Raw genomic sequence first — 12,864 nt, 5'->3', positions numbered from 1 at the left:
ATATATATATATATATATATATATATATATATATATATATATATACATATATATATGTATATATATATATTGGTATGCTATCAGTCATAATTATAATTGTTAAATTATCATGGGTCAAAGAAATAATCAAATTTTCTTGTCAATTGCATCTTTAGTCATAACCATTTCAAGTTTTGTTGTCACAGTTAATTGCTTAATTCTGATGTGTTTTCTGAAGGCTTTTTACAAACAATTATAATCCTAAGGTGTTGTGTCTTCAAGGAGGTTCACAAAAGGATGGAAAGGACTCTGAACAAGAACACATTTCTCATAACCTTAAATGTTATTGCACTAAGTAAGAATTTCCTGATCTCTAATGAAAAAACTCACAGGTTTATAAAACTGCTAACCAACATCAAGTAGAACAAGAAGTAATTAAATAACAAGAGAATACTTTGGCAGATTTTTATGCTAATTTAGCCTGTACTGAAATTGTTAAGATATGCAATGATTTTTTCCAAACACATTTTTTTCCCATGGGATCCAAACGCATGACCTTTGTATTATAAGACTAATCAACTGAGCTAAACAGCCAGCCCAACATATGCAATTTGAATGAATTCCATAATCCAAGTCAAATTACCTATGATAACCCACTTGATAAACAATGCAATGCACCTGAATTGGAGAAACAAAATCGTATTTATATATATATATATATATAAATCCAATGTTAAGCATGGACTCATGGAGAGCCTGGATGGCCATCTGGTCCTTCCTGAGTCCTTAAAGCTTTATTATTAAAAGTTCTGCACTCCATGACTCATCACGGGAGAGATAACATGATCCAAATTATTTTTTTAAAAATTGGTGTGGTAACTGTTCTAAAATTGCTGAAATGGTTTATGACCAATGCTTGGTTTGTCAAACCCATATTTCTAGGAAGACAATCAAAACTTCAGGTAGATTTCTGCTACCTGATGGGTCATTTAAACAGTTTTTGAGGGACTTCATTCAATTCCCATTTTCGATGCATGTTTTCTGGCTCTATAGAAGTTTTCCCATGCAGGAAGTCCAATGCTATAATACTAGCTAAAAGATTATTGAAAAAATGTGTTTCTTTCATGGGACATTTCTGGAGAAAATCTCCAGTGATAAAGGTACTTGTTCCACTAGAAAAGTTATAAAACAGTTAAATAAAGTATTGTAGATGCAATAGTATGAGGCAAAGCTGACTGGATTGACTGAATTGTCTTGGTCAAAGGTATTGTAGATTGATGACAATCAGATCGACTTCAAGTGGAAAATATAAGTTGACCCCTCATGAAATATTTACTAGAAGGCGTATGCCCTTATTAAATGAGCCTCACATATTTCTGCTTTCCTAACTCTGATATGACTAAATGCTGCAAGGTTTTAATGCATTATGCCAAAGTGTATTTTTACCAGGTGGAAGAAGCTGTTTATGATCCACCGACTGAGTACACCCTTCACGATCTAAAGCCCAGAGATTAGATCTTCTGGAAAGGACATCAGAGAAAAAACACCCTTGCCACTCACACTGCAGCAAAACTTTGGGACCTTGAACCTTGGATTCACATCTCACTGCTCAAGGGCCCCTACAGACTCTTGAAACTGCACGCCCATTGGAGACCTTAAGGTAGAGCTAACCAGGGAGGTTTGTCCTCAGACATCCTAGACATGGACAACTTTCCCAAGGTCACAGATCAAGACTTCTCTGCTATCGTGAACCTCTTATTTCTCTTCATTTTTCCTTACTTACGCCTACCTATGTCGCATTGCAGAATAATGCTACAATTAGAATTGCACCAAAATCCCAAAAAGAATTTCTTGCTAACTGATCTACGTGCCAGGGTGGTATAGAGCTCTTTTAACCTGTAATAACTTTGCCTGAGACCCTGGGCTAGAAACTGCTAATTTCACCATTCCAAGGAATTATTATTTTTTTTTTTGCAAGTAAAAATTTTTATTCTGATTGATTTCTCAATGTATAGTTCAATGTAAAGTCAGTTTCTAATGGCAAAACTTTGGTTCCACTGAAACTCCATACACTGTAGAGAGCTTCTGCTTTTTCCAGAAAATAGGTAAACAGCTAGAAAGAGAAGGCACAACTGTCTAGCAACATGGCAACTTCAACTGCAGACCTAACAGGTCTGCAACTTTTCCCTAAAAGTGGTACAAACATTAGCTAGCAACAAAAGTGAGAAATGGGGAAAAAGAGATGTGAACACCAAAAGGAGAAATACATGTGCTGTGTATATTAGTCTGTTTCTGTTGCTTATAACAAAATACCCAGAACTGGGTAATTTGCAAGAAAACAAAATTGCTTACAGTTTCAGAGGCTGGGAGGTCTGAAGTCCAGGAAACACATCTGGTGAGGTTCTTGGTGGTGGTGACAGTGATCCAGGGGTCTCACATGGCAGAAAATGGTGGAGCAGAAACTAACCTCTCATGTGATCTTCCTTTTAAAGCCCTCAGAACCACCCCCTGACCACCATTATTAATCCACTCACCACGGTCTAATCACTTCTTCAAGGCCCCACCTTTCAATTACCCTAATAGGATTTTGCACCCTGAACAGTTACAGTGGGGTCAAGTTCCTAATACATAAAACTCGGTGGACACAATTCAAGTTTCAGTAAGGTTGGGGAGACATTCAATCTACTACATACTCTGAAGACAGCAATAAACCAAATATAGCTATAAGGATTTTAAAAGATAATTATAGAAAAGAGAACCAAATATTTTACTTAAATGCTTTTGAGAGCCTTTCTGTAGAAATACGTATATATATAATATATATATATATATATATATATATATATATCTCCAAAAATGTTTTATACAGATAAATGTTTCTCAGTTAAAGATGGGACCACAGGTATAGTTATAACATAAAGCACTGTCTTTTGAAAGACTATTTATTAACCTGAATTTTCAATTTCTTTAAAGCTAGTGCATTAAACATTTTCTAAATAAAATTACCTGATACGGTTTTTATAGATATAAATCAAGCAGGCATTATTCTTTTAAAGGGGCTACAGACTAAACAATATTTTTCTAAGTTGCCATGCATATCAAACTTATGACAAGCCCCATTCAGAATCATTATTAATAACATATCAAAAAGGGCTGTATAAGTCAGATTTCCCTCTTCATAGTAAATATTTTCTGATTTCCAGTTTACAAGTGTTAAAAATGCACAAGAAAGATTTCACTTCAAAAGTACTTTATGTTAATAAGATACTGATGGAGTTTTGATTTTTGTCCTCCCAGAACTCATGTGGAAATCTGATCCCAGTGTGGCAGTTTTGGGAGCTGTTTGAGTCATGGGGGCAGATCCCTCATGAATGGATTAATGCTCTCCCTGCGGGGTGGGAGTATTGAGTGGGTTCTCACTTTATTAGTTCCCATGAGAGCTGGTTATTTAAAACACCCTGGCACCTCTCTGCCTCTCTCTCCTGCTTCCTCTTGTCGTGAGATCTGCATGTACCTATCAGCTGCCTGATGCTTTCCACCTTGAGTAGAAGCAGCCTGAGCCCTGCAGGAGATGCGGCTGTCCCAGAATAATAAGCCAAATAAACCTCTGTTCTTCATAAACCACCCAGTCTCAGGTATTCTGTTACAGCAACACAAAATGGACTAACACAGATACTTTGATTCAAGATATGTGGCAATAAATCTCCACATGCTATAACCATAGTATGTTGTTGTTGTTGTTTTTTAATGGGGATGTAACACTAATGGCCACTACCTATAAAGTAAAGCACACATTATTTTGGTGATTTTACAAATCTTTTTTTCCAGGTGTAAAGGCTGCAAAAATTCTTTTAAAAATTAGAGAACACTGAAAACACATTAAATTTTGACTCTTCATAGTATTTCCATTTTACTCTGAAAGATAACTTTAAAAAATCTGATCTTGTAGAAACAGGCCATCTTGATAATATTACTAAAAACTGGTGAGAGCAAGAAATTGTATCACTGATATGTGGGACTTTTTGTAAAATGTTTTTTCTTCAAATCATTAGAAAAATGCTCAAAGATAAAATAAAATAAAATATGATGGTGTTCCCTAAACTATTTTGAAGGCAGGTAGCTTAGTTTAAGCTAAAAAATTTTTTTCACCTGTAGTAATCATCCTCCCCACAAATGCCCTTTTAAAAAATGCATGAAACTGTAAAATAGCAAGACTCAAAGAGCACAAACTGTATTTGCAAGAGCAGAAAAAGCCCCAACGCTAAAAAGTATTGTAAAAAGCCAGATTTCTTTGAGGACATTAATCAATTGGTTTATAATTCATTATGAAGAGTTTTCTTTTGTATTACGGGGACAGTGTGCTCCATTTGAAGTTACGGTTGCATTTACACCATTTTCTCTTCCTTTTCCAGAGGACCTGCCTTTACTCACTGTTGGTTTCTTCTTCACAGCTGGTGCCTGAAAAGTACAATGTTCCATCCACCTATGAAGCTGAAAATGAATGAATTTCCACATCATGAATGCTTGGGTAATGCAGATGGATGCCAGCGATTCTAACAGCCTACACACCGAAGTTTCCAGAAATACATCTTCTCATTCTCTGCCTTTGCCAGGCCAAAAACAACAGTGAGGACAGAAAGAATGAAAGTCAGACATCTCCCCAAAATACAAAGAACTGCCCACAGAGGAAATTCTTTCCGATAGTTTTCATCATGAAAATAAAACAGACGGGAAATGTGGAAAAGAAATTCAACAAAATAATGCAGCACCAGAAAAACAAGTCCTGGATGATTCAAGTTAAAAAGATAAGCTCCAGCAATGTGGAAGAGGTAAAGACCGATATAGACAAGCCAATGAGGAATATCTTCATTTTCGGTTTTCTGAAAGTAGAGATCGGAAAAGCATGAAACTGGTAAGTCAACTGTGATATGTAGAAAAACTTCATTTGAAATGTCATCACATAATAGGGATATGCCCTCCACAAGACAGTTGGGTCTGAGATCTCGTTTTCAGAGATTAAAATGAATGTGCCCCAAACACAAGCAAAAAGGTGGAATGCACGAAGCTGACCAGATTCATTAAACTTGCTGTGTTTCGTTTTGGAGAAGTGCATTCACCTGTTAATTTTATGCAACACGTGCTCCTCGGTTATGGCAATAATGATTATTGCCACTAGCAGGTAGAAGAAAACTGTAGCCAAATCTTTGACACCACAGTAATAAAGGGACACTGATTCAGGAGCTTGTTCTTCTGTTGCAGGGAGGGTAGCATTGTACTGCAGAGTAACAGAAACGATAGAAGCTTTCCTGTTACCTGGAACATGAGCCCCAGCAGGAACACCACCCCACACAGGGGACGATGTCCGCGTGATTCTGCAGGATGAATTCGTGGCTCAGGACTGGAGGGTGGTGTGGGAGGCTCTTGGTGCAGTCCTTGTGAGTCACCAGGGTGGGGCCGCCTGCAGGTGCTCCGTCCATTCTGCAGGATGAATTCGTGGCTCAGGACTGGAGGGTGGTGTGGGAGGCTCTTGGTGCAGTTCTTGTGAGTCACCAGGGTGGGGCCGCCTGCAGGTGCTCCGTCTGCTCCTGTCACTGACTCACTGACTCTGCTGCCGCCACCTCCTCCCCCAGCTGCTCCTCACAGCCCAAGTGATGCATTTATAAATAATAGGGAGGAAAGGGCCTTGTATGCACCCATGGGGTATAGTTTTATTTGTGGAGGATTTTGCAGCTAACCTTACAATGGGTAACCTTGATAGATGAAAAATGAAGGAGCAATGTGGGCTAGAAATTTTAATAGTATTTTTGTTGTTTCTTAATCAGTCAGAAACAGAACATGAGTTCACTTCTCTTAATCTGCATCATAGGTTAAAGAGAGCATTGCGAGAATGGCATTACCCTTCTGGATGGGCATCATTTGTTAGGTTTTCATTTGTTTTGTTTTCCATGGCTTAGAGTAAATATAAATGAGACAATGATTTATTTTTTTATTTTATAAATTTATTTTTTATTAGCATATTCATTGTTACAAATCATACTTATTCTTTATGTCCCTTTCTCCCCCCTCCTCCTCCCCTCCTCTAATGACCATAGATTCATTCTCTCCATCTGATAGATTAACTGTTCCTCTGTTGGTTTGTTGCCTAGATGATCTGTCCGGTACTGAGACAGGTGTGATCAACTCCTCCCTATTATGGTAAATCAGATGCTGCTTCTATTACTCTCGAGTGTGCTTTTTGGAGACAGATGAGCTCTTCTCTTTATTTTTGGTCTCCACTGGTGCCTCTCCTTGTGTCAATGCAGTTGAGAGTCTGGGTGCCATTTGCATGGTGGCTGTGACTGCTGCTATAGAGACTAGCCACTTTTGTTGTAGCCACGACTATTGCAGTGGCTATGGTGGGCTACCCATGTGAAAATGGTGTTTTTGGTGTGCTCTTTACCTTTTTGCAGCTGGGTTTAACTTCCCCCAGCTTTGTGCCTCAGGCACCGGGCAGGGTGCCGAGGTGGTGGTGGCAGCAGCGTGCCTCCATGAGGCAATGATTTAAAAATTATCCCTCACGGGCCGGCCCGGTGGCACACTGCTACAGTGCGCCACTTGGGAAGCGCGGCGGCGCTCCCGCTGAGGGTTCGGATCCCACATACAGACTGGTTCCCGCTCACTGGCTGAGCGAGGTGCAGGTGCGACACCGAGGGTTGCAATCCCGTTGCCGGTCCCGGTCCGGTACGGGCGCGACACTGAGGGTTGCAGTCCGTTGCCGGACACGAAAAAGGACAAAAAAAATAAATAAATAAAAATTTTAAAAAAATTAAAATTATCCCTCACAATAGGCTCCATAGCAGAGTCTATTGCAAAGTCTATGGTTACACAACAGACTTTCTAAGTTCTTTAGGTGCTAAAGCTGTGCTAGATGATAGAAGTGCTCTAGATTGCCCAGTGGATGAGCAGGGAAGAATCTGTACAGTTGCTGACACTTCTTGCACGTGGATGAACACATCGGGTATTATAAATACTCAGTTGCAGAGGATTAACAAATGGTTAAAATGGGTAGACTCTTCATCTGGCTTATTTTTTAATGTATTTCATTTTGCTTTGTTTCTTTCATGGGGACCTTGGCTAAGGAGCGTACTTGAAAAGCTTAGTGTTATCCTCCTGATAGTCAAAATAGTAGTCTCCCTGGCGTGCTGTGTTCTCTCGAAAGTTTTAAATGTTTGCAATGCACCCATCTGTGGAATGTCAAATGGTCTCTCTTCAAATGGAATGATAAAAAGTCAAAGAAATGTGTGATCATGAGGACACTGTAACCTATAAATAATGTGTTGAGACTGGAAACCTAGAATGATGATAACTGAAAGTGGCACGAATACCCTAAATTTTTGCCACACAACCAAAAAAGAGGAGGATTTTTAAAGAAAAATTGTGAGAGGCCATTGTTTTAGACTCAGCTCCTGCACTAGTGCCCCAGCAGATAAGACCAATCCAAAATGGAGTCATTCATATTAAGTGTCACATAATCAAATTAAAATTTTAAGAAAGCAGATAGATCTCAAAACAGACCAACTTGTTTTCTCCTAAAAACAGGAGGTTCCAGCATAATAAGGAAGTCCCCTCTGCTCTAACCCATATGAAAAAGTAACTTGATGCTAATCAGTTTTTTTCTATTGTTCTGTTTTCCTGATCCCACCTTATAAAACCCATTGTTGTTCTATTTCCCAGTGGGATTTGAGATCAAGTAAGTCCATTTTTAATGACGACAGAATGACAGCAGTGCCTAAAGTTGTGGTCAATCTCTCAAAATTGAGAAGTTGAGCAAAAAGGGGGAACTGTTAAGTTTGGCCTAAAGGTTTCTTTAATTTTTTTTTTAGTCTTTTTCTTTCTTTTTATTTATTTATTTTTGTTTTGTTTTGTTTAGCTCTCATTTATGATGAGGACACGCGGTGTTTCTCTTGCTGTGCCTGCACTGGGATTACTGGATCATACAACAGTTCTATCTGTAGTTGTTTGAGAAACCTCCATACTATCTGCCATAATAGCTGCACTAATTTACAGTCCCACTAACAGTGCAGGAGGGTTCCCCTTTCTCTGCATCCTCACCAGCATTTGTTATTCTTTCTTTTTGATAATGGCCAGTCTAACAGGTGAGATGATAACAAGATCAGTGGTTGCCAGGGGCTTGGGGATGAATAGGCAGAGTACAGATTTTTAGGGCAGTGAAACTACTCTGCATGATCGTATAACTTCGTATAATGTATGCTATACGAAGTTATTACGTCAGAAAGACTGTCTTCAAGATCAGAAGTTCTTTCTTTCAGGGCCAGCCTGCAGCTCACTTGGGAGAGCGTGGTGCTGACAACACCAAGTCAAGGGTTAAGATCCCCTTACCTGTCATCTTCCAAAAAAAAAAAAGAAATTCTTTCTTTCACTTGCTCTCGCTTGCTGCCTAAGCTCTCAGTTGTGTTTTTTATTTTATTGACTGAATCTTTCAGTTCCATGAGTTTTGCTACATTCTTTTTTAAGGTATTAATCTCTTTGTAAATTTTTTCCTTCATATCCTGGATTTTTTTTTTCTTATTTTATTATATTGTGTGAGATATTTCCTGTATCTCAGTGAGTTTCCTTAAGATTGTTGCTCAGAATACCTTTTCAGTCATTTCAAGGGTGTATTAGTCCATTCTGTTGTTTATAAGAAAATACCTGTAACTGGGTACTTTGTATGAAAATGAAATTTATTGCTTACAATTTCAGAGGCTAGGAAGTCCAAAGTCCAGGGAACACATCTGGTGAGTCATCTTTGGTGACGGCTTTACAGCTATGCAGGGGTCTCACATGGCAGCAAATGGCAGAGCAGAGAGAAAAACTAACCTCCTCGTTCACTCTCCTTATAGAGCCCTGCCAAGCATGCCCCTGACCACCATTATTAATCCATTCACTTCAATATGGCCTTACAGTCTGATCACCTCTTCAAGGCCCCACCTTCCAATTACCATAATAGGACTTCCCGTCCTTGACAGTTATAGTGGGGATTTAAGCTTCAGTGAGGTCTAGTCTCATTCTTCTACTTAAAGTATTCAGTTTTCTCAGCACTATTTATTCAAGAGGCAGTCTCTTCCTGGTGTATGTTCTTGTTAATGCCTGCACAGTGGCCATAGCTGCTATTGTGGCAGTGAGCTGCCTTTGAAGTGGCAGTGGCTGTGGTGTTGGCTGTGATGAGCCACCTGCCTAGAAGTGGTGTTTGTGGCATGCTCCTGCCCTCTGTCTGGCAGGGGAGGTGCCTGTGATTTCTGCCTGTGTCCCTGGGCATGCTCCTGCCTTCTGTTGGGTGGGGGAGGTACCCATGGCTGCTGCCTGGGTCCTGGGTCCCTGGTGTGCTCCTGCATTCTATCAGGCAGGGGAGGGTGCCCGTGGCTCCTCTCTTTCCTAACAAGTAGCCAAGTCTCAGTCAATTACAGGCAATCAGCTATGAACTTCACTTCCACTTTCTGTATGTCACTTCCTTTTTTCTGTCTGTAAATCTTAACCAGCCAGGCAGCAGCAGTGGAGTCCAGGTGCCCGTGGCTCCTCTCTTTCCTAACAAGTAGCCAAGTCTCAGTCAATTACAGGCAATCAACTATGTACTTCACTTCCACTTTCTGTCTGTCACTTCCTTTTTTCTGTCTGTAAATCTTAACCAGCCAGGCAGCAGCAGTGGAGTCCATCTGAATCTGTTCTGATTCTAGAGGCTGCCAGATTCACAAATCATTCCTTGCTTTATTAAATGCTGATAAACTTAATTTGTCTAAAGTTTTTCTTTCTTTCTTTCTTTCTTTTTTTTGGTCAGCTGGCTGGTTTGGGGAACCAAACCCTTGACCTTGGCATTACAAGGCTGTGCTCTAACCAACAGAGCTAAACTGCCAGCCCTAAAATTTTTCTTGTAATAAGACTTTGGGCAGTTCCCACGCCCACAGGTGGGGGTGTATGTGCACACGCCCAGCTACATCTTGCCTGTTACTCTCCAAAATCTGCTCAAGAATGTCTCTGGCATCTCATACTACATGTCTTCTTTTGCTGCTATTGCTGCTGTTAGAAACCTGGAAGAAGCTGGGCCGTGAGTGTTCTGGGATCATGAGACCTGGGGGAGAAGGGAGAAGGGTGGGGAGGGTGGAGAAGGAGATTGGGGCTTCACACCGGTTTCGGGCAAGTGAGTACTTGCTCTTAAGGATGGGGTGAGGGTGTGGTTTAGCTGGAGAGGTTCCCAGGATGTTACTCCCGGTTCGTGGGGATCCCAGCCCAAGGCACCCAGCAGGTGCTGTGCTCCCATGTGGCAGCTCCCTGTCCCCTGCTCTGCCTTCTGCCTTCCACTCCAGGAAGCCTTTCCTGAACACCCGGACCCATGAGGAATTTGGCATGTGTCCTGTGAGGCCTCTTTTTCCTTTCTGTTGAAGGTCCTGTCTTTCAGGTAGATATTAAGTCCTGGGAGGAAAGACATAGTCTTATATTTTTGGTACCTCAGCACTTGGAGATGTTGCTAAAACTATTTGTCAGATGGATCCTCCTGGTAACACTAGGTACACCCAAAGGGTCCATAGTAACAAATATCTTACTAACCTCAGACAATTAAAGGTGAGATAGGACTAAGGATCCACAGGTGGGGTTGGGGTGTGGGGATGGAGACTCCTTGTGCGGCCAGGCTGGCCCTCCGAGGGAATCTCAGGGTCACAGAAGCGTGGGCTCTAATGGGCCCTCTTCTCCCTGTCCTGGGCTCACCCGCATTTTTCTCACAGATGCTCACTCTCTTTGCCTTGACTTCACTGTCAAATCTCAATCCAGACCTGGACAGCCCTGGTGTGAAGTGCAGGGCTCAGTGGACAAAATGCCTTTCCTTCAGTATGACAGTGACAGCAACAAGGTCAAAGCTTTGGGTCATGTCTTTGGGCATGGACAGAATTGACCCAAACACTGGGAGAAGTAGGGCAAGAGCTCAGGGTGATTCTGCCTAAGGTCAAACTGGAGAATAACAAGACCTGGGGTAAGTGCAGGACCAGGTGGGGAGATGGAGACAGTCAGCAGAGCAGGGCAAGGGGAGGAGCACAGGTAGGGAGGGGACATTAGATGTATTTGAGTTAAAGAACTGAACACTGGCACAAACTCAGAGGCGCATGGGACCTAATGGGTAAGAAGGGGAAAGTTGGTGAGAAAAGATGCAGGCTCCCAAACGTGCAGAGAACGATTTGACCTGTTGGGAGGTGACTGGTCTCTCAAGAGTCAAGGATGATGGCTTTGCATGTGGCTTGCAGGTCCTCCCACTCTGCAGGTCAAGGTGTTTTGTGAGCATGAAGCAGAGCTATGCATTGGTGCATCCTGGCAGTTCACCTTCACTGGACAGCTGTCCCTCCTCCTTATGCAATGAACATGAACTGGACAGTAATTAATCCTGGAGCCAGAGCAATCAAGGAGGAGTGGGAGAATGCCAGGGAACTGGCAGAGTATTTCAGGAAGATCTCAACAGGAGACTGTAGTCACTGGCTCAGGGAATTCTTGGAGAACTGGGGTGAAATTCTTGAAGAACTTGGAGAGCTGGAGCTGCCAGGTGGCTGAGCAGGGTGGGAAGGTGTGGCAGCTCTCTTTAAAGGTCTCCCTGTGTGGATGTCAGCATGTGTGTGTGATGGAACATTCGATGGTCCAATTGATTGAATTCTTGATGGGCTTGCTGTCTGGACAGTCAGTAATGTCCATATCCTTACAGTCCACCCTCCTCTCTTCCCCACCCCACATCCCTGTGCTTCTTCCTCGGTGTAGGAGCCTCCTTGACCATGACCCAATGATCCAGTCACACAGAACTTCTAAATGGTCTCCAAGTCCACATGCCTCATGTAAACTTCCAGCCATTCTCTTCTTCCTCTTTTCCAGCTACCCTTCAGCCAGCTCAGATGTCACTTCTTATGAGCCTCACCAACTTCCTCAGACAGAATTAAGCACCAGTTGCATTACCCTCCCAAAAGTTCTAACCACAGTGAACATGTCAAATTGTATGATAACCCGAGGGACATGTGTCTGTCTCCCTCAATGGAAATAAGAGGAGGTGGAACAAGACACACCCCTATTCATCTTTATACCCTAGGACCTGGTAGAGTGGCTGCCACATAGTGAGTCAGTAAAGTATGTGGGGTGCCCATAGGCTGCCTGGGGAAAGCAGGTGCTGAGGAAAGTATTTTTAGGTTTGACAGGGCTTGTGCATTACTGTTTGTTTTAGTGCCATCATTAAAGGCCCCAGATGCCCACCAGTCTTCATCTATCCCATTAACTGCATATCATCCCAGGGGTCTTCATCTGCCTAGTTCCAATCGTCATTGTCATCGTGCTCATCAGGAGGAGATCAGGCACCATGGAAGGTGAGGAGCAGACTGGCCTCTGGCTCTTGGGTAGGTCTGAGTGTGATAATGACTTGGGAGAGGTGACTCATGGGTCTTACCCAAGCCCCTCCCCACTGAAGATCTCTCTCCACACGAATGATGCACTTTCTTGGTCTTGAGCTCTTGAGCACCCACACTTAACAGTAGGGCTGGGACCACTCTGTTATTGGGGTAGAGGAGGCTGACGTAGGCAGCACAACAGTGCAGTGAGAGGAGGGACAAAACAAGTATCCTGAGGTGGGACAGGTCTAGATCTGGAAAGCCTGGGCAGGGTGTGGTCTCCTCCTGACCCAACCTGGGGCTCCCCCAGCCCTTTGATGGAAAGGTCGTTTGCCCTCTAAGGATAGCATGATTTAGCTCAACAATATTCCTTAATGTCATACCAGCTGTTCCATTACCTGACTATTTCTTGTCTGGATCATGAGGAGATGACAATGTCAGACCAGCCCTTGATGGCAAAAGCTGACCTTTGATGACAGTCTGGCTGCCAATCTAATGT

The 12,864-nt window shown here is 42.2% G+C and overlaps 1 protein-coding gene and 1 pseudogene across 1 annotated transcript; one reads left to right on the top strand and one right to left on the bottom strand.

Annotated features, from left to right (window-relative positions):
• Window positions 1–4,532: 4,532 nt before the first annotated feature.
• Window positions 4,533–5,456, bottom strand: LOC103581672 (annotated as a pseudogene).
• Window positions 5,457–9,984: 4,528 nt separating this feature from the next.
• On the top strand, window positions 9,985–12,344 carry RAET1E (retinoic acid early transcript 1E; the record flags this gene model as incomplete). The annotated part of the gene is given in 6 exon segments (XM_008563447.1): window positions 9,985–10,060; window positions 10,737–10,874; window positions 10,877–10,981; window positions 11,250–11,351; window positions 11,354–11,542; window positions 12,291–12,344. Coding segments are annotated over 6 exon segments (664 nt in total), but the record flags the coding sequence as incomplete, so codon positions are not given.
• Window positions 12,345–12,864: the final 520 nt, after the last annotated feature.

Source organism: Galeopterus variegatus, unplaced genomic scaffold (assembly GCF_000696425.1).
Source record: "Galeopterus variegatus unplaced genomic scaffold, G_variegatus-3.0.2 Scaffold13644, whole genome shotgun sequence".
Taxonomy (NCBI): Eukaryota; Metazoa; Chordata; class Mammalia; order Dermoptera; family Cynocephalidae; genus Galeopterus; species Galeopterus variegatus.
Note: the sequence above shows the minus strand (reverse complement) of the source record. Positions and strands in the feature narration are given on the sequence as shown.